Source organism: Capsicum annuum, chromosome 4 (assembly GCF_002878395.1).
Source record: "Capsicum annuum cultivar UCD-10X-F1 chromosome 4, UCD10Xv1.1, whole genome shotgun sequence".
Taxonomy (NCBI): Eukaryota; Viridiplantae; Streptophyta; class Magnoliopsida; order Solanales; family Solanaceae; genus Capsicum; species Capsicum annuum.
In genome coordinates this window covers 227,420,286-227,447,432 of record NC_061114.1, presented here as the reverse complement: position 1 = coordinate 227,447,432, position 27,147 = coordinate 227,420,286, and the positions used below count along the sequence as shown (strand labels likewise).

The 27,147-nt window shown below is 36.8% G+C and overlaps 2 protein-coding genes and 1 pseudogene across 2 annotated transcripts; 2 read left to right on the top strand and 1 right to left on the bottom strand.

Moving 5' to 3' along the window:
• Positions 1-429: 429 nt before the first annotated feature.
• LOC107866984 (proteasome subunit alpha type-1-A-like) lies at positions 430-8,385 on the bottom strand. Its single transcript, XM_016713051.2, has 2 exons — positions 7,857-8,385; positions 430-1,097 (listed from the first exon to the last, which is right to left on the bottom strand). Exons 1-2 carry the CDS (start codon positions 8,205-8,207, stop codon positions 624-626), a joined length of 825 nt encoding a protein of 274 aa, XP_016568537.2. The 5' UTR covers positions 8,208-8,385; the 3' UTR covers positions 430-623.
• Positions 8,386-10,743: 2,358 nt separating this feature from the next.
• LOC107866981 (solanesyl diphosphate synthase 3, chloroplastic/mitochondrial) lies at positions 10,744-25,706 on the top strand. Its single transcript, XM_016713050.2, has 12 exons — positions 10,744-11,080; positions 11,725-11,817; positions 13,744-13,824; positions 13,902-13,973; positions 15,562-15,693; positions 16,833-16,919; positions 17,828-17,899; positions 18,492-18,577; positions 22,025-22,157; positions 22,582-22,671; positions 23,101-23,199; positions 25,346-25,706. Exons 1-12 carry the CDS (start codon positions 10,958-10,960, stop codon positions 25,523-25,525), a joined length of 1,248 nt encoding a protein of 415 aa, XP_016568536.1. The 5' UTR covers positions 10,744-10,957; the 3' UTR covers positions 25,526-25,706.
• LOC107866982 lies at positions 23,206-25,339 on the top strand (annotated as a pseudogene).
• Positions 25,707-27,147: the final 1,441 nt, after the last annotated feature.

Below are 27,147 nucleotides of genomic sequence, written 5' to 3'. Positions count from 1 at the left end.
TTTATATGGTTCTAACGCGTAAGAATATAATCACACGAATTGAGCGCCAGTGTACAACACTTCCCCTTCCAAACATCTAGCACCGGGCAGGTGTTAAACTCTATACATCGTGTTACCACTTAGCAAGAGACTTGTGTTTTTAATCAACAGCCGCTACTCACTCTCAAGTTGTATAACAGTTTTAACGCGTAGGGATATATATGAGTTGCTCAAACGGCAATTCGAATCAAAACACACCTCGTTTAGTCGAACCATTACTACAAGGCAACTGTCCTCCCCATTCTTGCCTGAATTAGGACTGAGAAAGAGTTACCTATTCATTTGGTCAGCTGCTTAATGGAGCTACAGTGAAGCAGAAAAGAAAATAAACTGTGCCAAACAACCAAAAACAGAGGAGGAGGAGGAGGAGGGGGGAGGGAGAGATCCAACTCAACAAAGTCATATAAGCTGTTTATAGATCAAATTCAGAAGCATAAGCTTTGAAATGTTTGGACCAAAGTAGAGCATGATTGCATAATAAAACATCCAAGCAGAAAATATTACCCATCGTGCCACAAAATCTCAACATTCTAAGAAGAAATCTCTGAATATGAAAGTGGGGGAAGCCTAAAGGAAGAACATTATCAAATATCCATTGGGGCAGCTCCTTCATCAGCAGGGGCAGCACCATCTTCAGGTGCTGCGGGTTCATCACCAGCAGCTTCCACTGGGACTTCGGCAGGAGCATCTTCACCAGCTATCTCAAATTCATTGATCAATGCCTGTATGGTTTCCTTGTCCAGTGTATGGAAAGCCTCTCCTACTCCTACCACAGCAACCGTGCAATTGGAGCTTGTTAGTTTTTCTCCCTGCAAAGTTTCTCTCAGTGCAAATAGTGCGTCCTTAAGCAGGCTTTCACGTGAAGAATCCGTGAAAGTCTTAAACCTACGTTCCAAATAGGTTTTTGCAGCTTGTGACCGAGATCCAATGGCAAAAGCTTGATACTCGAAGTAGTTACCACTAGGACAATTGTAATAAAGGTGAGCACCAGACTCATCCAGTCCACCAACAAGCAAGCCAACACCATAAGGCCGTTTCCAGGATCGTTGAGTGCAAACCTGTCGCAAAAGCAAATGTTAAGAAGATATAAAGAGCAAAAATAGGTATCAACTTTTGAATCAGACAGCTAGCCTCATATAAAAATATAAACATTTCTTACATTAACAAATCATCCTGAGAAATGGAAGAACAAAATGCATTTAACTCAATATCCACCGGGACACAACAAAAGACCCAAACAATTTTTTTTATTTTCTTTTGAAACTGGGAAACTTGACTCAAACAATTTCTATTCTTTCTTTACTTCCCCCCATGACCAATGCTCGACATATGTCATTTGTAGGTATGCTGGTTCACCGTCAAACACATCCCTAAGTGAAGAACTAAAACAACTTAATTGGTTTTTCATTTGTATTACGGAAAAAAAGGGTCCAAACATGAAGCATACCAACCATCACCAAGAGCCAACCTTTACTTTTCCTTCTATAAAATAAATTTGGGAGAAATTATGAATAGAGTCTGATATGATATCAGCCACCATACAGTTGATGCACCTATCAACACCCAACAAATTGTGCAGAGGTAAAAAGGGTCAGCCTGCTTATCAAAAGAAATTCCTGGGAAGAACTTGTGGAGTCTGGAGTCCTCTTTTAAAACCTTCTTCTATGAGATAATGAACTAACCAAAAGTACACTACTAAGACCTCAGATTGAGTAAACCTGATAGAGCTATGAAAAAACTGGAAAGTTGACAGCACCATCAAAAAAATTTGGAAGATGATACCAGCTGGCATCTTATGCACCATCCGGAACGAAAGAAATAGAAGATGTTTTGATGGCCTCTCGACTAGCCAATATGTGCTCGAAGTTAAATGTCTTTTGTATCTATATAGTTAAGTTTTTTTATCCACATTCCACAATGGATTCCCCTGATAGCTTTTTAGATTTTTGTTTGCCATGAATGGAATCAATTACTTCATCTTTTAAAAAAAAAAATCTGATGGAACTATATCCAAATCATCAAAGCAGAACGAAAGTGGGTCTAAGCATCAAGGCAAGTCCTCAATGAATGAAACACAAGAATGTCCCTCAATTTCCATTCCGTTGACAAAGTCAGGACACTCCAGTTTTAACAGTTACCGGAACACAATTTATTCCTCAAAACGGCACAACCTAAAAATCTATCACCACAAAATTGGCCTACTGAATACCATGAACTAACCATATACTTCGCTTTCCTTTACTGGGCATATGTTTATATTTTTCTCCATCTTGGTGGGAGATTTCTACATTTTAAGGAACTAAGTGCAATTTTCAGTATCCTTAGGAGTCAGATACAACAACAACAACAATATACCCCGTGAATTCCCACCAAGTGAAGTCTAGGAAGGATATGCAGTCCATACCACTACCTCCGAAACCACAACCTCCAAAGAAGTAGAGAGGCTGCTTCCGATAGACCCCCGGCTCAAGACACACAGAAACTTAGTAAATAATATCGTAATAAAACATGAAACATGGAACACAAAACGTGATGAAAGAACAGAGATAAGGCACCCATAAAGTAATACGACACACTAACCAACCGCAAGCATCCACCTCCCCCTACCCCACCTAACTAGAGACTCCAATCTATGAGCAAAATCCTACAACCACTAGCAGGCTACCCCAAAGCTCACCTAACTACTGGTTACGACTCACCTCCACGCACTAACCTTCTACCCTAATCCGTGTTCTCCAAACTTTCCTATCTAGGTCATGTCCTCCGAGAGCTGTAACTGCTCCAAGTCCTGTCTAATCACCTCCCTCCAGTATTTCTTCGGCCTATCTCTACCCCGCCAAAAACCATCCAAAGCTAACCTTTCGCACCTCCGAACCGGGGGCATCTGTGCCCCTTCGCAGCAAATGCCCAAACCATCTCAACCGCACTTCTCGCATTTTGTCCTCCACCGAGGCCACTCCCACCTTCGCCCAAATAACCTCATTCCTAACCATGTTGCCCCTAGTAAAGCCACATCCATCGCAACATTCTCATTTCTGCCACCTTCAACTTTTGGATGTGAGAGTTCTCGACTGGCCAACACACTGCATCATACACCATGGCCGGACGGACCGCCATGTTGTTTAGTAACTTTAGTAATATCCTTAGGAGTCAGATATTATCAGAAATTGCTGTCAAATAAAATTGCCGCAAAGTCTACTTGAAGTTCAAACTACATTCACCAACCGTTAGCAATAAGAAAAATTTAAGTACCTGTGATGATAAAATCATGTAGCTAAGAGGATAATAACTCAGGGCCATAGTTCAAACTTTACATGCATAATCCTCACATTATTCTCTAAACAAGAAAAGCATATGTTGATGTCTGATTAGCTCTAATATGTGTTATACTTTGCAATAAGACTGGGAAGGAAGCATACACTATGCACCCAATTCAAATAGAGTGATTTAGACCACTGTGGGTTGTTATGAGAAGATTTAGTGCAGTGGCATTCTTAAAAGCTTAGTGATAACTTCTGCTAAATTCCTAAACATCATACATTGATCTGACATGAAAATTCAATGAACTTGCCAATTTTATCCTACTAAAGAGGTGTGTAACTTGAAAATTCTAAAAGGTGCATGCCATGTCCAAGTTGTAATAATTTACCAAGATGCAGGAGCTGATTAACAAACCGCATTTGTAAATTGTAAAGTGGAACAGGAGGAAGGGTTTGGGCAACCATTGCTACTGTTTGATTATGAGCTGTGTTGTCCGTGTCAACCGGACATGATTTGTGTGGGTGGGATCCACACTGGATTTGGTCAAACTAACTTGGGTGCATTGACTACATCAATGGCCAAGTATAGGTTGATCGGGTATTTGGTTTGATAATGGGCATATGGCATATGTATTCACATAAAGTACTAGAATACTTTAGTACTATACGAGATAACTTATGAATAAAATATTAAGTATTTACATAGAATTTTATTAGACTAGCTTTATTTTAATAACTTCAATTAATATCTGAAACATATACTTAAATACTCCGTCGTTTAAAAGGAATAGCACTATTCCTTATTAGTCCATTCAAAAAGAATGCTGCCTTTCTAAATTTGGAAACAACTTAAATCGAATGTCCCATTTTACCCTTAATGAGAAGTTTTTATATCCATTATCCACACATATGTTATGGTATTTTTAAGAAAAAAAGTATTAAAAGTCTTATAGCCACACAAATGTTATGACATACTTAGGACTACAAGTTTTAGAAGTGCTCTTTTCTTTCTTAAAACTCCATGCACAATCAAACTATGCAATATAAGTTGAAACAAATGAAGTTTGTCGAAATATACATTCATTGGTTGTATCTTAGCACACATACTCATGCACCTATTGTTATCCCCGAATCCTAAGATTTAGGTGATGATGAATCCAACTTCTAGACCTGCACTCATGTTGAGTGGCCCGATCCCTATCCGAGCAACACAGATTATGATATATAAGACAGCTTACTTCTCTAGAAAAAGATAAATGATAGTGGAATCTATAAGCGTGCATCGCTGGTTAAACTTCAAGTTCTCTGATACATAGAAAGGTAAATTGCTTCAAATATATCTCAAAGGAAAAGGCTTGGAACCTACCAACTTCAAATATGCCATCTTTCCTGATAGATCTTAAATGCTCCCTCCGTCCCATTTTATGTGTCCTCATTTCCTTTTTGGTCCGTCCCAAAAAGAATGTCACCTTTCCTTATTTGGTAATTATTTAATGACATCATTCTCATTTTATCCTTAGTGGGTCCCACTTATTAAGAAAAGACAACTAAAAATAAATATTAAAATAATTTTAAAAGGAATAATTTTGTAAGCTTTATAAAATCATCACTTCTTTCTTAAACTCCATGCGGAGGTAGCATATAACTTTTTCTCACCCAAATTTCAAACTGATCTTATGATCTATGGATATTTGACAAATAGCAAAGTGAGCAGGCATTTTTCAAGGACTGCACACGAGCAAGTAACATCAAAACTCCAAGTCTAGTCGCTAAAGCAACAAAGGTGCTCAAGCAATACCCCAGTTGACCCAAAGCCATTTGCTGAAAACCTTTTCCATCATTGCAGCAGTGATAGAAAATAAGTAAGTCCTTAAAGGAGTTTAAAGAAATCCATAGGTAGAAGAAATGAAGCTCTTGGATATAGGAAACCAACTGATTTTGTAAACAAGGCAGCCAGCTCTAATGTTTTTTCTTCCTTTGGATCACAATATTGAAGGAAACCGCATGCAGAAGGATAAGTATAACTTAGACATTTCAATCTTTTTATAGTTCCAACTCCATCACTAAATATACCTAAAGAGCACTACATAAGCTAAACTAGAAGAGAAACGGAATGAATCCCAAAAAAACCCTAATTCCTGCTTAACCATTTCAGTTTCATCATTTTAAGAGTATTGAAAAGGTGACACTGAGTCAATGAAAATTGGAGGAAATGAAGGAAAATTGGGAGAGCTGCTATATATCAAATGAAAGCTCTTTGAGTCTCCTTTCCAATACAATTGATTTCATCCAACATCGGAGTAAAAAGTTATGACCAATTTACTTCAGCCTATCAACTGAGGGACAGCTGTGACTTTGTTTCCTTAAGGGCATTTTAGTTTTTTCCCCACCCTTATCAACCATGGATTTTAATCTCAATTGACCAAAATATGGTCATTATCATCCAATTTCTCAAGAACAACACCCTTTAGACTCAAAATAAAAATCAAGATCCATCAAAATACAACCGTAAAATCTCAAAATTGGTCTTGGATTCGGAATCCCCATTGCGAGAGCTACAAGAAGCACCCATCAATTTTACAAATAGAGTTCCGAAATCAAGAGTTCATCCAAATTCATAATTTGAGGTATGTGGGGCTTGAACAAGAACAATCCTTTCGTTCTTGTGCCCAAAATGTTGATTTTCTTAAAGAACTCTGTATCTTCAAGTTGAATTATGCCTAGTTTGATATATTTCAAGTTCATGAAATTATGAATTGATTAAGTTTTGAAGTATATGATATTTCACCGATTTTACGTTGTGAATTGAGAATTCATGAATGAATTGTATATTCCTACCAAGATTGAGGTTTTGAATGTTTCTAAAGTTGAAGTTATGATTCACTACTATCTTGAAGCTTTATATTATTTGAATATGCATTCATGTTTTAAGTCCAAGAATGAGTTGTTGATATTTCCTTAAGTGTCCAAGAAGTGTATTGAGATTTTAATACTATGTTCTTGAAAGTTTTGAACTATCATATTCAAATCAAGAATGAGTTTGGATTTTGATGATGTTATGATTTTAAGCTTTCCTTAAGCAAATTGCTTACCAAGATTTGAATCAAGATTGATATTGTGAATTTGAGTTAAAATAGGAGTCCACAATTGCCTATAATTTAAACTAAAAGAAATATGATTTGGTCTTCATTATAGACCGTTGAGTTATTTTAAGGTGGATTTCCTAAAGAGTTCTGAGAGTAGTATTTAGTACCGACTTGGGCTTGATTCCAAGGTTTCATGCCCCAGAACTATGCACCACCGTAGGATTGAGATTTGTGGGCCTGAGACCGAGATAGTGATCACTAAAAGTTGAGGTTCCACTCCGATGACAAGGATAGAACAGCTCTCCCCAATGTGGGCGAGACGTTGGACTCCATGTTAGCTCACATGATTTATGTCGGTTAGAAGAAACTCCCAAGTTCATAAGAGTCCAAAGTTTCCCAATTCCAATTCTTGAGTTTATAAAGTTTTAAGTCCTTTAGTTTTAAAGAAGTTTTATACTCCTCGATAAAGAAGTATGAATTTTGAGAGTATTGTTTAAAGATTTCTTTAGCTTACGAGTTTTGAGAATAAGAGGAGAAATTCAGATTCTTGTGTTATGTATAATGACTCACGAGATTTATGATACATGTTTCATTATTCATGGTTTATGATGTTTATATTTCAAATTTTAATCAAGCTTTTTGAGTCATTATTGTCAGCATGCATGATTTCTATAAAAATTAATGATATTGGTTACTTAAATGCATACACCCCCATATACTCACTACATTCCCAAAGTGCTGACCCACATATACGTCCATGTGCTACATTGTCTCATAATGTGGGTTCAGGTGCTCAATCCCAGCAGCGGCAGTGATTCCGAGCGCCCTCGTTTACATTCCTGCAATGGTGAGTCCTCATGATTCGAGGACCTAATTTCCAGATATTTAATATTATCAGCAGTTGTATTTATCTCCTTTCATTTGAGTATGAGTCAGTTGGGGATTTGTCCCAATGGCTCTCTATTCTTGAGTTGTAGAGGCTCTGTCAGACTAGAACACAGACTTTTCAGAATCTTGTGATTTGGACATTATGTTTACAGTGTGGTTTAATGAAATTTAATTCTATTATCTGATTTGAATTCTTAAAATGAGTATTAAATGCAGTAGTAGACTCAAAGGGTTATCTTGGGGCTACTTGTAGCCTTAAGCACCATGTGACGTCTCTGGATGAGATTTCGGGGCGTTACAAACTGGCAACAACTTTACCAGTCAACTGGCCGATCCTATTTGGTCAAATGCCTAGCAACAAACTCCTATGTTCCTTTCATTACGGCATTTCTAAACAAGTTCCTCAATAACAAGCTAAAATTTTCCTTCTCAAGGAGATCATAATAGTGGAAACAAATCCAAAGTAAAACCCTAACCCCTAAATCCTCCAACCATCACAACAAAGCTCCAATCCATCATCAAACACTAAACCAACACAAACTACACAGCAAAAAAAAAAATTAGGGTTTCAACCAACACAAACCTGAGCTTTATCAGCAAGCTGAACAACAAGTCTTCCAACAGGCAACGGAGACTCATAAGAATAACCATAATTAATACACTCAGTACGCATATACCGTGAAAGCACACGTCCATCAGCAGTTAATCCAGCAATTGCAACTCCAATATGGTCATCAACTTTGAAGATCTTCTTCTGATGAGAAGATAACTCCGAATTCGCCTTGTTAACAGATGCCAAAATCACATGTGTTTTAGATCTCAAACCTATTGCTGCTGAACCTTGCTTTACTGCTTCCATTGCATATTCTACCTGAAATAGTCTTCCCGCAGGTGACCATGTTGTCACGTCGGTGTCGTACTGGTTTCTGAACATTCTGTTAACGGAGTAGTGTTGTCGGATTGAATAACGACGTCGTTTTGGGATCACTGTGTGCGTTTTCTGTGTGTGTGTGTGTGTTTTCTCTCCCCTTTTTAATGGAGTGTTGGGAGAGTGAAAGCTTTTTGAGCTACCCTTTTCTTTTCCTTCAAGGCAGAGTGAAGAAGTAGATTTGGGCCGCTACTGTTATGGGTCAATATGGGATGTTATATTGATTTAGGCCCAATTATGGTCATCATGATTGGGCCCAATGGGTCAAGGCAGACTGTACGGGGCAGTGTTTCGAAATTGACTAGATTCAATCAAGGTCAATTCAAGCTTAATTACGGAAAATTTCGACATTTTACATAATTATTGAAAATTTTGATTTTGGATCTGCCAGGATAAATAATTACTTCTGATACATTCATCGAAGATACATTTTTTCCTTTGTAAAGTTACATAATTACATTTTTTCAATTTTTGGTCTGTCGAGATACATAGTATATTCAATAAAGATGCATTTTTCCTTTGTAAAGATACATAATTACATTTTTCAATTTTGAATCTGTCGAGATGCATAATATATTCAACGAAGATATAATTTTTCAGTTGTAAAAATACATAATTAGCTTTCAATATATTTTTTCAATTTTTGGTCTATCAAGATAAATAATTTGGTTGAACTACAAGAAACTACATTGTGATATCTATATATCAAGCCTAAGTTGGCGTATGGCCATAGATTTCTAAATATTTTTGGCAAGTAATATTTGAGTGAAGATTTGAGTAAAATTTCACCATGTGTTTGATCCAGGGGCGGAGCCAGCCTTCTGTTTGGGGGTTCGGCCGAACCCCCTTCGATGGAAAAATATACTATTTATACATGATTAAAATTATTCTTTATGTGATTATAGTATGCGTTGAACCCCCTTCGACAAAGTTTTCTTTGAATATGGAATCCCCTTAGTTGAAATCCTAAGTTTTCTTTGAATATGGAACCCCCTTCGTTGAAGTCCTGGCTCCGTCTCTAGTTTGATCATAGTATTTGAGAAACATATTCACTTGTTTAAAAAATATGATTTATACCCATAAGTTTTACAAATTATTAAAACTAAGCATACGTTTGTATAGTCAAAAATAAAAAGTATATAAAATGAATTGTTTATTACCTATCAATTGCCTCCACCGAAAAAGGATATTGTGGACCACTTGAATTAAAAAATTTCAAATTCATAGTCGCATTGCTACGTCCTCCCATATTGAAATTATTCACAAGTCCGGGTGGTTTTGATAATGTGTTTCAGACTCACCATCAAATTGTTGTTCCATTGTCATTCTTGAAGAATCAATATTCAAGTTCAAAGAATTTTGACTTACTCGCACATCAAACTCACTGTCCGTGGGTTCTTTAACAATAAGAGAATGTTCCACATATGCATACATGTCAAGCGTCTGTAGATTAAGACGATTACCAAAAATTTCAACGGTGCAAAGAAATAAAGATGAAGAATCATCGTTCAAAATATGAGTTTCACCAAATATTGATTGTCCGTTGGACATAAAATAATTTAGATATCGTCCAGAAATAACCACATCATCTTCTGGATTAGTAATACTCATTTTACTCCTAAACAACCTTTTTCAAAAGATCATATTTGAGAGATAAAAGAAATAATTGAATCACTGTAGGATGCTGACTATATCGCACCGAATCTTCATCATGCAAAATTTCACCATTCCAATATAAATTTACTCTTACCTTATCCATTTTAAAGTAAGAAATGAACAAGGTTCAATAATTTTTTGAGTTATGAAATTTAACAATTTTTTTTTTTGAGTTGATGTCAGAAATGAACCTCTGCTCACACTCTTTATATAGCAGCGAGAATTTTAAATCCTGCCTTACAAGGTGGACATGAGATCCTACCTTAGAAAGTTCACGACTCCACTTACCTTGTAATGCCCTACACTTTGTCCAAACTTACATATAGATAATAGACAAGGTAAAATCATCATTTTACCTTATAAGGTAAACTCACTATTTTATCTTATAAGATAAACTCACAATTTTACCTTACATTTCACTATTAGCACTGATGACTCTAACTTTTTAATGGATAAGTGTTTACCTTGTCCGTTTAGGAATTTTTTAGTTTTGGGATGTCCTTTTGAAATTTTGACTAAAAAACTTGTTTTTTTAGGCTCTGAACTCGACAAATAATAGGAATGATAAATTAAAACTAATCCATAAAAATATGATTCATCCAAGTTTAAGTGAATTAATGATCCATCCATCTATTTATTTAACTTATTTTATATATTCAAATTTAATTGAATCTGCTCATCAAACATGCCAGTGGTGGTTCAAGCAAGCAACAAGAGGATGGGGTTTTAGAAAGAAAAATAAAAGGAAAGAGTCAGAAAGTGCGATGCGTGCCATGGACACGATTTGCTGTACAAGGGCATGTGCATATTCTTGAGGGATCTTCTTGAAATTAAAGAACACTATCAATTATTTAAAAAACAAATAAATATATCAAATAAATACATAAAGTGGGCTATTAAGTAAAATTGGGCCGTGTTCTTTCCTTTTGTAGTAGTGCTGCGAACCCCTTCTCGTCCCCTCAAACCCTGCTTGTGGCCACCGCTACTTTGACCATTCTCCTCTTTCGTATTAGAGTATTCTTCTTCTTCTTCTGCTATATGAGTACTAGTCTTTTAGCGAGCACACACAAATTATTAGAAATTAGAAAATTAAAAGGAAGATGGTATTTTCAAGGGCTTTATCTCAGGTTTCTAGAAATCGCTTAAGTAGTTGCCGATGGTTTTTTTCATCATCTCCCCATCAACAATTGCACCATTCCAATCACATCCTCACTTCTCAAAAGGTCAAATTAAACTATTGAGTTTTATTTTTATCAGTTACCGTTTCTTTTCTTTATTGTAAATGTTAGAAAGGGATGTTGTGTTCAATCCGAGATTAGCTGGGATTGGATACTTTAGTTGCTATTATTTGTAACCTTTTCATGCTTTCTTATCATCGTTTTTGGTGATTATTAGTTTTTTCTTTTAAACAAAAAACTGCCCGGAAAATTGGATTCTTGTTTGAGGTTTCTTGTCAATCAATCAACTCAATTCCAAACTATTAATATGTCAATTGGTTTTTGCTATGCTTAGGTTCATTTCATTCTTCAAATTTAGACTTTATTTACTAGGGCAAAATGGAACGAGTATATAATTAGTTGGGAATGTGCTTTACTCATGCTACAAAATGGAACGAGTATATAATTAGTTGGGAATGTGCTTTACTCATGCTACAACATTTGCTTTTCAGGAGTCTTTTTATTTTACCAATAGAAAACTTCTAGTAGTATTTTTTATTTTCATTTTGTAAACTATCAGTGTGGATGAGCTCAAATGGAGCTACACATTCATATAGCTAATCTCCACTTGTAAGCTCTCTGCATAGTTTAATTGCTTAATTTGTTGCTAATTTGGACTTTATTATCGTTGTTTTTTTGGTGATTATTAGGTTTTGGGTAGCAGAGTAATTCATTCATGGGTTTCTAATGCACTTAGTGGTATTGGCCAACAAATTCATCATCAAAGCACTGCTGTAGCAGAGGTTTGTATAACATTTTTATTTCATAAAATCTACAGTATTCATCTTATTTTTACTTTCTTTTTGCTACATCATATGTCAATGTCATTCTTCTTAGTTAAACCTCCTCATTGGGTGGTTTATATTTCATGTATTATGTTGTCATCAAGTATTTCAACAAGAGACACCTACTTATTGCCGTTATTTACTAATGAACTCATCGTTTTACATATTAAGAAAGAGTATTTTAACAAGAAAAAATGATTATACGGTCTAGGCAATTATACAAGTATTAACAGTTGCTTCTCCATATTCTAATCAAGAGTATGTGGGTATGAAGGGACTTTCTCTTTATTCTTCTCCAGTTGTCGTTTTAGTCTGGGTAGGCAAATCAAATACTAATTAGTAAGCATTTGGCATGAAATCGAACTGATTCTCGGAAATAGTCTCGATCCTCCCCAAACCTCCCTTTTCCTAAACCTTCATAGTATGACTCGACAACTCAATATCCCTATAGTTGCAATTTTAAATGTTCCCCTTTTTCTTATAGAATGGAATCATCTTACTCCATCTCCAAGCTTCCGGCATCCTCGCCGTCCTAAAAATGATGTTAAAAAACTTTGTTAGCCACTTCATACCTGAGAATCTCGTCTGGCCAATTCGCCCAACCCCGACGCATCCTACGAATAACACCCTTGACGTCCTCAACCTTGATACACCTACAATAACTATAATAGCGACACCTCTCTGGGTGCTCCAAGTCCCCCAACACAATGCCTTTGTCCCCCTCGTCGTTCAAAAGTCTATGAAAATAATATAAATAATACTGCCACCTCCTCCTAATGAGGGTGTCTTCCACTAATACCTTGCCCTCTTCGATGCACTTCATTTGGTCAAGTCACGAGTCCTCCGCTCCTTAGCCTTGGCAAGCCTATGCAACTTCTTATCCCAGCCTTTCTCCTCTAAAGCCGCATACAAGCGCTCAAAAGCTGCTGTTTTAACTGCCCCTAGCTTAGTCTTCTTCCTAACTTACTTATTCTCCTCCCTATTCGTCCGCTTCTCCTCTTCATCCTTGCTCTCAACCAGTTTCGCATAAGCTACCTTCTTGGTTCCATCATTCAAAAGTGGCCCCGCCAAAAAAAAGAACTACGCTGTCACCTAGGATCAAACACACAACCTTGGGGGCCTTTTGGCAGCACCTCAACCGCTGGTCTAAGGGCCCTAGTTCTGTCAAAAGGTATTAACATTAGTATATATTCATATAAAATCAAAAGTTGACCTATCTATACAGTGTAATTTTCCGGCGAAGGGGTTCGCCACCCCTCTGGCAAAGGTAGATCCGCTCCTGGTAATGATAGTAAGCAATCAGCAAGTGACATATATGGGATTTTATTAAAAAACTAATAGTTGAGGAGAGAAGTTGTCGTCGAGGAATTTTATTATAGAAAAGTTGGTAGCTACTGGTTGGGTATTTATGTTGGTTGGCGTCTTATATAAAGTCAAGGCTGTTTTTATGGAAATAAAATATCCAGGGCTAAACATGAAAAAAAATAATAATGCAGAAGTGATAAGTGAGTTTGAAAACAGGTTCCAAATTTGAAATACAACTTCAAGTTTTGAATTTTCATGGCCAAATAATGATTTTCAAATAAAGTGAAAAATTATTTCGGAAAAAAGTGAATAATTTTTATTGCGAAACGGCACTTAAATCTTTGAGCAAGTAGAGAAATTTTCTTGAGTTCAAGAATGACTCTCGTCCGTGTAATTATTGTTGAGCTGCCAGTTTAAGGTCTTCTCGTAGTAGTTCGAGTTTCTTTCTGATGCAAATCATCTTCTTCTATTTTCCTATATTATTCATCCTCGGGTTTTCTTTTTGTATCCTTGCTTGGTATAATCGCGGAGGGTGATGGTTTTCACTTTTCGCACTGTTTCACGTTCTCTTTTTCTCAGGAGCAAGTGGACCCATTTTCCCTTGTTGCGGATGAATTATCCCTTCTCACTAACAGGCTGAGATCAATGGTAGTTGCTGAGGTATATATAGTTTGTTCCGTGGTTTGGCAGTTGCCACATTCTGATGCTAGATGACAGCCTGTTTCATTTGTATACAGGTCCCAAAGCTGGCTTCAGCTGCTGAGTATTTTTTCAAAATGGGAGTAGAAGGAAAGAGGTTTCGACCCACAGTATGATTTGCTACTCCAAGGCTGAATCTTTATGTGTACGATACATTTATCATTAGTTTGGTGCACATGCTGTTGTGGATAGTCCAAAGGCTGAAACTTTCACAAACATGGTTGGAAAAGCAAAGACTACATTTCCATCAATGAAGGCTGCATAGCTTCCAAAAGAAGTCCCACTTTTCTTAACTTACTGTGGTTAACTAAGTGCTTGGTGTTTAGTGAAGTTTGGGTTTGAAATAGTAGAGGCACACAATAAACAACAAACCCAGTGTAGTCTCACTGGTGGGGGCTGGGGACAGTGGCAGAGCCAGACTTTTGTTTAAGGGTGTTCATATTTTCCCTTGGGCAAAGAACTGTTTAAAAAACAAAGAAAATAAAGCACTGCTGCACCTGTCAAGGTTCAAACCCGGGTTGTTGATGCGGAAATGCACACTCTTGACCACTGGACTATGCTTCTCTACCTTGTCAAGGGTGTGCAGTAATATGTATATAACCATAAATATCTACATTTAACCTATATACTCGAAAAAAATTTCCTACGAAGGGTTCATCTGACCACCCTTTGTTGGCTGTGGCTCCGCCACTGTCTGGGGAGGGTGGTGTGTACACAGCTTTACCTCTACTTTAAGAAGGTAGTAGAGGCATACATTTCACACATTTCTTTCAGCAGGCTTAGAACACGTTTTCCTAAACATTGAGGAAGAAAAGAAGAATTTCCCTTAGTTGCACTATAGTAGGTTCAAGCATGCTGCTCCAGGAGAGGTGATTGAAATCAAAACAATGTGAATAGAACAGGGAGAAGGGAGAAGGGAGAAAGATGAAAAGACTATAGAAACAGAAAAAGTTGGCAAAGCAATTGAACATTACAGTACCTTTAACAACTTGTCTCCTTTTTTATTTTATTTTGTGTTTTAGTAGAATATAAAGTTTCATATCATATATAAACAACTAGTAGACACATACCCAGTGGGTTCCCATCAAGTGAGGTCTGGGGAGGGTAGAATGTACGCAGTCCATACCACTACCTCCGAAGAAGTAGAGAGGTTGTTTCCGATAGACCCCCGGATCAAGATACAGAGACAGTATATAAGGTTCGTAATAGAACATGGAACATGCAACAAGAAACAAGACGACAAGATGAAGTCATGGAAATAAGGCATCCACAAAGTATTACGATACTCTAACCAACTGCCACACACCCATCTCCCCAATCTCACCTAACTAGAGACTCCATATAAATAACTAGAGGAAATAATTCTCTATTGTAAGATATGTAATTTTCCAGTATTTTTATTATTTAATGAAAATGGTGTTCTTTTAAGGATTTAAATTGAAGTCTTTGCATTATTGAAGTCTTGTAATGTCAAAGCAAGTACATTTTTGGTGTAGAGACAGATAGTACCCTCTTGAAACATTGTACTTTGGTGGTGCTTCTTGTTTACTTTAAATGATTATTGACTTATAATGCAGTTCTTGGGCAACGTGGATTTATTTCAAGTTTGTATCATGTCAATGTTACATTCATTTTCAACACATGGTGTTTCCTACGTTCTCCCTTGAAAAGTAAATACACTGGTGCACTTTCTTGTAGGTTCTGCTGTTGATGGCAACTGCATTGAACGTACAGATTCCTAGATCTGCTCCCCAGGTGGATGATGATTCCTTGTCCGGGGATTTGCGTACAAGGCAGCAGTGTATAGCTGAGATCACTGAGATGATCCATGTAAGTATTCTGTCTCTTTGTTCTGATATGATGACAAGACCATCAAAGTTGATTGTTAAATATAGAGTTAAGATTGACTTTGATGGAAAGGTTTTGACGCTCAAATTCTTGATTATTTATGACATTACCTGGACTTTGGTACAAGTATTGGTGACAACACAGATACCAAATATGTATACATACAACTTACTCCAAGTTCTATGTGTAATTTGAAGGTTCCATACGAGCACCTGATAAAAAAAGACTATTTGATACGAGCACATGAAAGGTAAAATGAAGAAGTCATGTAACATAGATGAACTAAGCTTTCAGGTGGGTTTTTTGATCCAGGGATAATGGTTAAATTCATGCAAAAGAACTCGTATATAAACCTGATTGGTAATGAAGCAACAGAGAAACACAGGGTACAATTGATATCGCCTGATTCGTAAGGAAGCAATAGGAGGATGGAGCGATTTGTAAGAGGTCTTTTCCACGTGGTATGATAATTATTAATCTACACATGACCGTGCATAAAAAATTTGCAATCGTTGGGAAAATATTTGTAGTTCTGTTTTGAATTTGAAGGACACGAGTGGGATGTCAAAATTTTTAAAGGGTGGCTGATCATTCCTTTAACTGGGAAGGCAGAGATGCGGAGTTTGTTTTGGTCCAGTGGACTGGTTTTGTGATTGTTGCTTTCTTGGTTTTATAAAGGTGATCTCTCTAGGCTTTTACATTCCCAACAAAAAAGGCTGCTGCACCTATCTGTTGCCAGGTTGTTTGATATTTTTTCGTATTTAAGGCAAATTAGACCGAAACATGTTCCTCTCTTTTTTGGGGGGGGTCCTTTTTCCTTGATGTATCCTATATTACTTCATTGGGAAGAGGTGAACGAAAGGGAAGGCATCTGAAGCGGCCTTTTCTTCTTATCTTGAGGTTGGGTTCACCGATTCTCCCACTGGTCCCGATGCTCAATGAGCCAACATCATGGACTGAATGTTGAAAATGATATGAATGGGCCTGCATTCAGGAACATCAGCATGACCACTTAGTTGATGTTTCATATTCTCTCCTCTAATTCACATTAGTTTATTAATTGGTCTTAATATGCCATTTCCTTACAACTTTCTTCAAGTCAACTTTTCACTCTATCATAGGTTGCCAGCCTACTTCATGATGATGTACTGGATGATGCTGAGACAAGACGTGGGATAGGTTCTTTAAACTTTGTGATGGGAAATAAGGTACATAGTACTTCGAGTTCCAGTTCTGAAATACGTTATTCCCTGTAAGGTCTTCCATATAATGCAAGCAAGCAGATGTTGCAGTAGTGAGATGGCGTTGTTTTCATATTATTTTTTTAACCATCTGATAGCTGGAATTCACTGGGCGGAATAGTCCAAATTCACGCCAGGAAGCTATGTTGTTCGGACTCTTAAAATATGCTGCGGGCCCGTTTGGATTCTCCAAAATGCACTACTTTTGGAGGATTCTACATGTACCCAATGGCCCTGAGCAACATAGGTAGAGCCCATTATGAGAGAAGCGCTCCCTACCAGGAACTATCTATTCCACTTACAAGGATCTTAAGATGTCATTTGACACGTATACTTTTTTAATGGTAGTGGAAGAAAATATTTAAGTAATGATGAAAAGTTAGTATGATAGAGAAAATATCATGTGAAACTTTAATCTATATTCAAATTCTTGAAACTTGTGTAGAAAAATACTATTAACAGAATAATGTCAAACATTTTGAATGTGCTCTAATGAAAAAATAAGGTGTTATATAAATTGAATCAAGAGGGATTATCTAATTTCACCAAGTAGAACGTTGGATATGACATGCTTACTGCCGATAGCGGTACTACTTTTTAGTTATAAGATTATATGGGAACAGTTATTTTTAGAATTAGAGCAGGCTGAGTGATTTAAGAGGTGCGGGAGGTCAAGACTCATGCTCCTCCTCTTGGGTGTAAGAGCAATTGTTTTGAGATGTATATTTTTTTATTTTTTTTGAAATGGATGGGTGGAAGAGCAATTTTCACCTGTGGGTTATATTTAACCAAACTAACCCTTTGTAAAGTGGGTTGTCAGATTATGTGATCTTGGTATCTGCTGACCTTATTATCTCTTCTCCTATTTGATGCAGCTAGCTGTACTAGCCGGAGATTTTCTGCTGTCCCGAGCATGTGTGGCACTTGCCTCCTTGAAGCACACAGAGGTATAATTTGTCTTCTCCTCTTGGCTCTAATAAACGTGTAGTATTTTGCACTATTAACAAGAGTTGGAACCATACTCTTATTATCAAGGGTTGTTATGTTTTATTCCTACTTATCCTGAGTCTTCTTTTCTAGGGCTGTATATCATTGTACGTTCTTTCTATACGTTTCTTAATGGTCAACAATAAAGAGTTTCAATTTGTCCGGGATTATGGTTTTTACTTTTTACACTCGTTTAGATAATTAATGTGTGTAGTTTCATGCAAATTAATCTCGTGTTTGGTAATTTTTTTATGACTTATACGTTGTATCTCTTAGGGTTTTGCTTTATTTTTTTCATTTCCAGCCATGCAACTATGTTTAGTTTTTTTTCCCCTCCTATTAGAGAAAAAAATCACACTTAACTGCCTGTTCGGTTCATGCATGTATTTTGCCTCTCTTCCATTAAAAAGAAAAAGTAGAAGAAAAATGCAATTACAGCAAACAGGGATAGGAGTGTAGCTAGAAGGTTGATATTAGCTAACACTTCTGTTGCTTTAGTTTAGTTATACCTCTTGTCATCCTCTCTTCAGCTCTGTCACTGTGATCTTGTAGGTTGCATCTCTTCTGGCAACTGTTGTGGAACATCTTGTTACTGGGGAGACAATGCAAATGACGACTTCTTCTGATGAACGTTGTAGGTATGCTGGTAGAGGGCAGATTAATTTTTTATGGACCCTGATTGAAATCAAGTCAAAACTAAAATGTATTTATATCTGATGATATTCCCTCTGGCCCAATTTAATTGTCTTAGTTACATCTTCCCAAATTTAATCATATAAATTATATCTGCCTGTTTGCTTAATTTCTTTTGAAAGGTAGTGGCATAATGCAGATGCCGCCGCAAATAGGAAGAGACTCGTATTAACAAGACTAGATCCTGTTCCCAACTAGTAGATATCATTCATATGGATATTTTCCTCAATTGTGTCCTATCTTTAGCCAAGTCCATATAGTCTATATTTAACCAAAAGATAAAACTATTTAACTACTGATTAGACCGTATTTTAACTAGAAGATAAAAATAAATAAAGTCGGTGATAATGACAGAAAGTTGTCAATTATCAAAGAGAATGTTTTAAGGTAGTCATGTTATAGTTTCTGAGCTACAGTATTCGTTAATTATAATACATCCTTGCAATTTATTCTCTATGTAGTCACTTGTGCAAATACACTGGGTATGTTGTTGTTGTTGTAGTCACTTGTGCTAATATTGGCGACAATGTGCAACCGGTTCTAATCTTCTTTTCCACTATGTGTCCTACTTCCCTACAGCTCCATGTATCCCATATTTGACCTCTGAAAGGCTGAAAAAACTTCTCTTAAAAACTTTCTGATAATATTAACAACAACATACTTAGTGAAATCCCACAAGTGAGGTCTGAGGAGGGTAGAGTGTATGCAGACCTTACCACTACCTCGTGGAGGTAGAGAGTCTATTTCCTAAAGACCCTCGACTCAGTTGCAACAAATTCAGGTACAAAGAAGAAGGAAACAGTGGAAGAAAGTAAAGCAATTACGAAGGAAATATAACAAAGTTTACAAGATAAAAGCAAGAACAACAACATTATTTTATGATATTCTAAATACAATAAGCACCAAATTGTGATACATTACAAGCAGGCACGACATACTATGGCTAGTGCATCAACGAACCCAACAAGCCTAAACCCTCGATAAGCAAGACAACACCTCTCTTACTAACCTTCAACCCAAATACGCGTCCTCCACACCCTCCTATCTAAGGTCATATCCTCAGTTACCTGATGCTACTTCATTTCCAGCGTAATATTAACAAAACATTGTAAAATAGAAGCAATCAAGAAGATGTGGTTAAAGATGTGGAAATAATAAAATTAATAAATACTTTTTTTCCCTTCTCTCTTTACCATCGTTTGTAGAATTCCAGATTTTTCTCATTATATTTCATTTACTTAAACTTGTTGTATTACTCTATCTCATATTTGAGGTAGTGGTATGGACTGCGTACACTTACCCTTCCCAGACCCCACTTGGTGGGAATATACTGGGTATGTTGTTGTATTAGTTTAGTAGAAGAAATGGATCCGGTGTTATAATTGTGGCTACATAACAATATTAGAACATTGGAACAATAGGAAGGTGGTCTCAATCTAGTAGCGTGACAAGATCAAGGAAGCATTGATTTTTAATCTCATTATTTTTTTTTTGAAACTGGTAACTTGGTTTTAATCTCATTATGAGTTGGTCGTTCGGAAGAGCAATTAATTCGATGAGAATAGTGGAATGGAAGGCTGTAAAAGAAATGATCATAGAATGAAATGATCATTTCTTTTCCAATAGCGAGGAAGAAGGGAAGAAGGGTTGCACTACCAACGTAAATATTTCATTCACTAAAGAAGACCCAACTGATAGATGGATGAATGTACATTTGATGGCCAGACTGAGAAGCCTATTCCCGACATAGACTATTTCCTTCTCATTGAAATATACCTAAGACCTTTTCACCAAAACAAAACCTAAGCCTCCTACCCACAATCTCAACAATATCTGGCAGTGAGCGAGCGAAGCCCTCAATTTAACGTCACAAGAGCGAGGTGAGGGTTGGAACTCTACCGCGAGAGGGATGCCTCTCAAGCCGGTCTATTAAAGATGATGCATTTTGGCGAAGCCATGCCAATATTGGGGCACGAAACCCTGCGATTGATGAGAAGGCCCTATGTAGTGAAGGGAAGTGTGTACATTGTCACACTCCCCACTCTCCAAAGGTGCCTAGAGGATGGGCCAGATGCAGCAGAACGGGTTCCTCACTTGAAGGGGGATAGGAGACGACTATCTCAAGACACATCATGATCTACAGGCAACACCGGAGAACTGGGAAAGTAACCCAATGGGGTGTCGGAGGATTATAGTATCTGCAGCCTCACGGACTTCACCAAACACTGGTGGTTGTTTCTTGTTGTAAGTGAATGCGATGAAAAGACCTGGAAATAACGAATAATGAAACAATTCATATATTGACATTTCATGCACATATGATGGGATATATATAAACCACATTTCTTTAGGAACATCACCTCTTTCAAAATGCTAAGCCTGCTGCAAACAGATAAATATGAATGAACTACTGAATCATAAGTATTTTGTTTGATAAATTAGCGTGCTAATTCTATGAGAGAATTTCTTGCTGAAAACAGTCTCTCTACCTCTGAGGTAGGGATAAGGTCTGCTTACACCCTACCCTACCCCTAACCCAGGCCCCTCTTTGTGGGACCATACTGGGTATGTTGCTGCTGTTGCGATGAGCAAAGAATGCTCAGAGACACAAGAAATAAGCCAAGCTTATATATCTTTCAAAGACGCAATATTGCATAACTTTCAGGGTGTTAGGTGTTATGGCTACAATAAATGGGGAAGCTTGTGTCAGCTGATGCAAACTAAACATGCACTTTTGCCTAGCTTTCTCATCTGATACCTTAGCTGGCAACGATATATACTAACTTTAGCCATATCATCTCTATTAGGACACCAAGTGTTTTTACTCGGCGGATCCAGGATTTTAAGTTTATGGGTTTCTATAACAATCTCAAATTAATATACTATAATAATTGGGTTCACAGTCAAATATCTATAGATATGTGGTGAATTGTTTAGTATGTATATAGGGTTTGACTAAAAGCTACTAGGTTCCTGTGAACCTGTAAGCAGAGCTTTGAATCCATCACTGTTTCTCTCCAAACAATTGCATTAGCATTTAATTTGAGATGGAGGGTTGTGGGAACTTGAAATGTCTAATTTTGATGAAATGGATGAAAAAGTGGTATATGCTTTCTTAAAGTAGGACCTCATGTCATATGGAACATCTGTGTTGGGGGGGTTTTACGACTGAAAAAAAGAGGGGGGGGGGGAGCATAGTGTAGTTAGCACTTCTGCTGCTTTAAGTAGTTTGCTCGGTAGATATGAGTTGATGACTTGTAAAATAAGTCATGTATGTGTTGTGACTTGTGCTAAAGGTTGCTTACAATCTGGTTTTGTTACTGTATCTATTTGTTTGTTAGACGTTTTGACCTATCTTTTTCTGAATTAATGTTCTTAGTCATCTGTTGCAGCATGGATTATTACATGCAGAAAACATATTACAAGACTGCATCATTGATTTCAAATAGTTGCAAAGCCATTGCACTACTTGCTGGGCATACTGCTGAAGTCTCCGTGTTGGCTTTTGACTACGGAAAAAATCTGGTCTGTATAGTCTTCTGATGCGAGTCCTACTTGACTTAAAATATTCACTTTTAGGTCAAATGGGTTCAGTAAAACGTAGTAAACATAGTTCTATGTGCTGACCTTTTCTCCGTTGTTGCTATCTGGGTGGAAATATAGCTTATAAATACTCTTGAAGTTGCTGATATGCATCTTATAACATGACCCCAGAAGTGGTAAATAGTTCTATGTTCCGACCTTTCCGATTGTTGCTATCTGGATGGAAACATAGCTTATAAATACTCTTAAGTTGCTGATATGCATCTTATAACATGACCCCTCATAGGAAGTTCAGTTTGGCGGATACGGTTTTCCTTCTGATTTTACAAATAAAGATCTGTTTAAGTCGTTACCACGAGAGTTTTCCCTAGTTCTGAGTTCTAGCTTTCTATGTCTGTACATGCAGGGATTGGCATTTCAATTGATAGATGATGTTCTTGATTTCACGGGTACATCTGCAACCCTTGGCAAGGGTTCATTGTCTGATATTCGTCATGTAACTTCTCTGACCTTGTCAGTTGTTTCTTTTATTCTTTTATCTCAATTTAGTTGACCAGAAAAAAGGGCTGTGCAGTTTAGGATGTAGGGAACTTTGCCTTACTGATATACTCATTTTTGCTATGGATTTTTTAGTGGTCAGATATATGTTTATAACTTAAGAATTAGCAAGCAATTGTCACTCCATGTATACTCTTCTAAGGCTTCCTTTCGTTATTTTTGTTCCAACAATGATGTATGTTACATGATTTATTCATCTTTATATTTCCAATTAAAGTTTTCATCTGTGTGCCGTTCTTAGTTTCTCACTGACTAATGCGTCCAGATGTTATACAATGAAAAGTAGATTTATACTTTTTAGATAATCCTTTACATGATGTGCTCATTATCACTTTTGAGTTTCTCTGGAATACTTTTGTGTTTGTAGGGGATTGTAACTGCCCCAATATTGTATGCCATGGAGGAATTTCCTCAACTACGTACGCTGGTGGACCGAGGTTTTGATGATCCTGTCAATGTGGAAATCGTAAGCATTTTTTGTGTTCATTTTTGCCTAGCATGTCCATAATCACCTTGTATAATGAAAATGATGAATAATGATTTACTTATCCACATGATAGAGATGCTTTTACCCTCTAAATATGCCACGATTTTCTATCAAGTCTATAGCTTTAGTTTTGTACGAATCCCTCATTTCATTTTTTTCTATTCTAAGTGTTTCCATCAGATGTAGTGGTTGAGTGAATTGGTTATTCCGATTTTGTCCTTTCAAAGTTCAATGTTGGACTAATGTGTGATACAATCATCTGTTGCAAGTCTAATCCCGCTTCGGTTATTTGAATCTTAGTATGCCTATTGGAGTGCACATATCTCTGGTTCTTGACTTGTATAAACGTTGGAAGTGATATTCTGTAATAACTTTATTCCTCTGATCGTCTGGATATCTGGATTAACTTCTATTACTAGTTTTTACTGACGGAAAAGGGCCTAAAATGCCCTTCAACTATCTAAAATGGTGCAAAAATGCCCTCCGTATACCTATTGGGCCTGAAATGCCCTCTCCGTCTACCTATAGGGCCTACTTTGCCCTTTTATTTAACAAATTAATTTATCCTCAATTCATTAATGACGTGGCTTCTTTTAATTGGTCAAGTAATAATTAATTAAACTAATTAATAACCCGACCTTCAATGTTCTCTGTAACATTTCCTCGTCAGGTTGAAATACTAGCCCGTAAAGTGTTGAACAAACCTGTTAAAATACAGGTAGGTGGTAGGAGTGTTGTGAACAAAGATGTAACACAATTGGTTGAGGTGAGGTCAGAAAGTGAGATTCCTTCGACTTCTTGAATTGCTTGGTGAATGGTGCAAAAAAGGTGAAATTTTGATATTTGTTCACACACAGGAGTAATGTGATTCTTTGTTTAGAGAATTAATCAAGCATGGTTATGGTTGTTATGGCCGTTATGGCTGCGCCTCTCTTCGTGGGGCAAAGGATCAGACTGATCGGGAGTCCACCATATTTAATTTTAAAAATAATACATGTAATTTGTTGATTGCTACTAGTATAGCAGCCAGAGGCTTAGATGTGAAGGAGTTTGAACTGGTAATCAATTATGATGTTCCGAACCATTATGAGGATTATGTTCATCGTGTTGGGCAGACTGAAAGCTCTTGCTGACAGTTTCAGGGCGAAGGTGAATCAGGGACTTGAGCACCACATGGGACTGGTTATGGTGACAGTGGTTTAAGTTTAATGAAGAAGAGGATGAAGTGAGAAGAGCAGCCAAAAAGGCACAGGCAAAAGAACATGGATTTGAGGAAAGATAAATCAGATTCAAAGGATGAACATGAAGGAATTAGAAAAGCAGACGGCGACCTCAGTCAGCAGGAGGCTACTGCTCTTGATGCTGTTTCCAGAGCGAGTATTACTTCAGCAGCAACTCCAGTTTCCAGTGGTCTGCTTCTTCCTAATGGTGGATTACCTGTTGCATTGCCAGGTATACTTGGTATTAGCATACCAGGTGCAACAGCAGTTGCTGCTGGAAATGGACTGCCAGTCGACTCAGCATGTGCCTTAAACTTGCAGCAGAAATTAGCAAAGATTCATGCCGATGCAATGCCTGAACATTATGTAGCAGAATTAGAAATCAATGATTTTCCTGAAAACGCCCGCTGGAAGGCTACGCACAAGACGCTTTGGATCCTATTTCTGAATGGACAGGAGCTGCCATTACCCCTCGAGGACAGTATGTTCCACCTGGCAAGGTACCAGAATCGGGGCAAAGGAAGCTGTACTTGTTCATTGAAGGTCCTACGGAGCAATCTGTCATGAGAGCAAAAACTTGACAGATTTTATTAATTAGTTTAATTATTACTTGACCAATTAAAAGAAGCCACGTCATTAATGAATTGAGGATGAATTAATCTGTTAAATTACGGAGAGGGCATTTCAGGCCCAATAGGTATACGGAGGACATTTTTGCACCATTTTACATAGTTGAAGGACATTTTAGGCCCTTTTCCGTTTTAGTGATGACAATCATATTGCAAATGTGTTGCTTCCACATCCATTTACGTTGTACGTCCTGATTAACTGTTGGTTTTCTCATATAATGCGTGAAATTTAGTAGTTGTGATCACTTCATCAAAATCTACCCATGGAACTTGCAGGCTTTGGATTACCTTGGGAGGAGCAGAGGGATACAGAAAACAAGAGAGCTTGCCAGAAAGCATGCTAGCATTGCGTCAGTGGCAATTGATTCTCTTCCAGAGAGCAGTGACGAGGAAGTTCAGAGATCAAGACGGGCGCTTGTAGAACTTACTCACAGAGTCATCACAAGAACAAAATAGGGGTAACAAAGGGAATGCGTCAGGTGCAGAGCGCAGACACATTAAATTAGTGTACGATTTTTTCAACTCGACACGAAATCCTGTATTTCTAGGGACAATGTACCCTAACTTTACTTTATGATTTTCTTATAGATATATAATTTATGATTCTTCTTATCCAATAAATGACCCTTTTGTTTTCCCTTTTCTGTACTGGAAACAGTTCTCTAGAGTAAATGTGATACACAGATTGTTGTACAATCCAGTTGAAACTAAGTGGATGTACCACACCCTTTGATGGATAAAGTTGAAATGGCTATCAACTAGGTGTGCATGTTCACTTTGGTTTTGTACTATATTCTTGTTCGGAGGTAGTGGTATGGATTGTGTATACTCTACCCTTCTTAGACCCCACTATGTAGGGATATACTGAGTTTGTTGTTGTTGTTGTTGTTGTGTCGGTTTTGAGAAATTGAATATGATCCAGACCAATCCCTCCCTTCCCCCCACCCCCACTCCCTAGAGCCCTGCCCTTGTTTTGGAATTCGACAAAAGGATGTAGAAGTACTTGTCATCTCAACGCAACATTTGATGGTAAAGAAGATGAGGTAGGAAATAGACGATGCATTGAAGTGATTTTCTCGAACGGGTGAACAATGCGGATGGTGCACGGAACCCGTTCGTCACCCCATGGGCTGTGGGCCTTCACGGGTCAATTTATTTTTTAAAGTATATTATTTTTATAATTTTAATTTAAGTTTTAAAATGTTAATAATATAAATACTTACAATATAATATTATATGACGTTACTACTTGTTAATCAAATTTAAAATTCACAAAAAGAAATCTTGACAATCTCCGAAACTAAGTAAATTTTGACATGGTATCATTTCTTTTTTTTTTTTTTGGTTGAAGACATGGTATCATTTCAATCTAATAGAGATATTGATAAGCAAATTAAACGGTTAATTTGTAAGAACATAGCTAGCTAAGTAGCAATATTAATCTTATTTTATTTTAATAAATTTTTAACAAAATATAAAAAAGTCAATATTTAATTTATTAAAAGTGAAAATGAACTAGAAAAAAAATTCATAGAACTTATGGCGTATTTAACACCACCATATTATCTTAATCAAACATAATTGATTTCTTAAAAAAATTAGTATCTTATTATTTGTATGTTTTATAAACATAATTAATATTTAAGTATCTGTGATGGTTTAAGTAGATATTGAGTTTGGGCTCTCTGGTTATTTTTAGTGAAGATTATTCCAAATAAATTTATTAGATTATTAATTACAAGTTATAACAAAACTTTTCAACGATTACTAGACTAAAGAAATAATTACAAGCTATAACAACTTTTTTTAAAAATCTATTTTAGTTAAATATTTGAAAATTAATTTTTAAATATTTATTATTTATATTATTTTCTTACTTTTAACATTTATCACTCTTAATTAAAGTTTTGGATAATTATGGCAAGTTATATTACCTCTGATTAGTCTAACTTGTTGTTTATAATAAGGACTGAAAGTTTATCTAATTGATTTTTATACTTTGCATTTTTATGTAGTGAAGTGATGCGGCTGGTGGACCCATTTCGCCCATGGATGCAAGCAGATCACGTGATGATAGT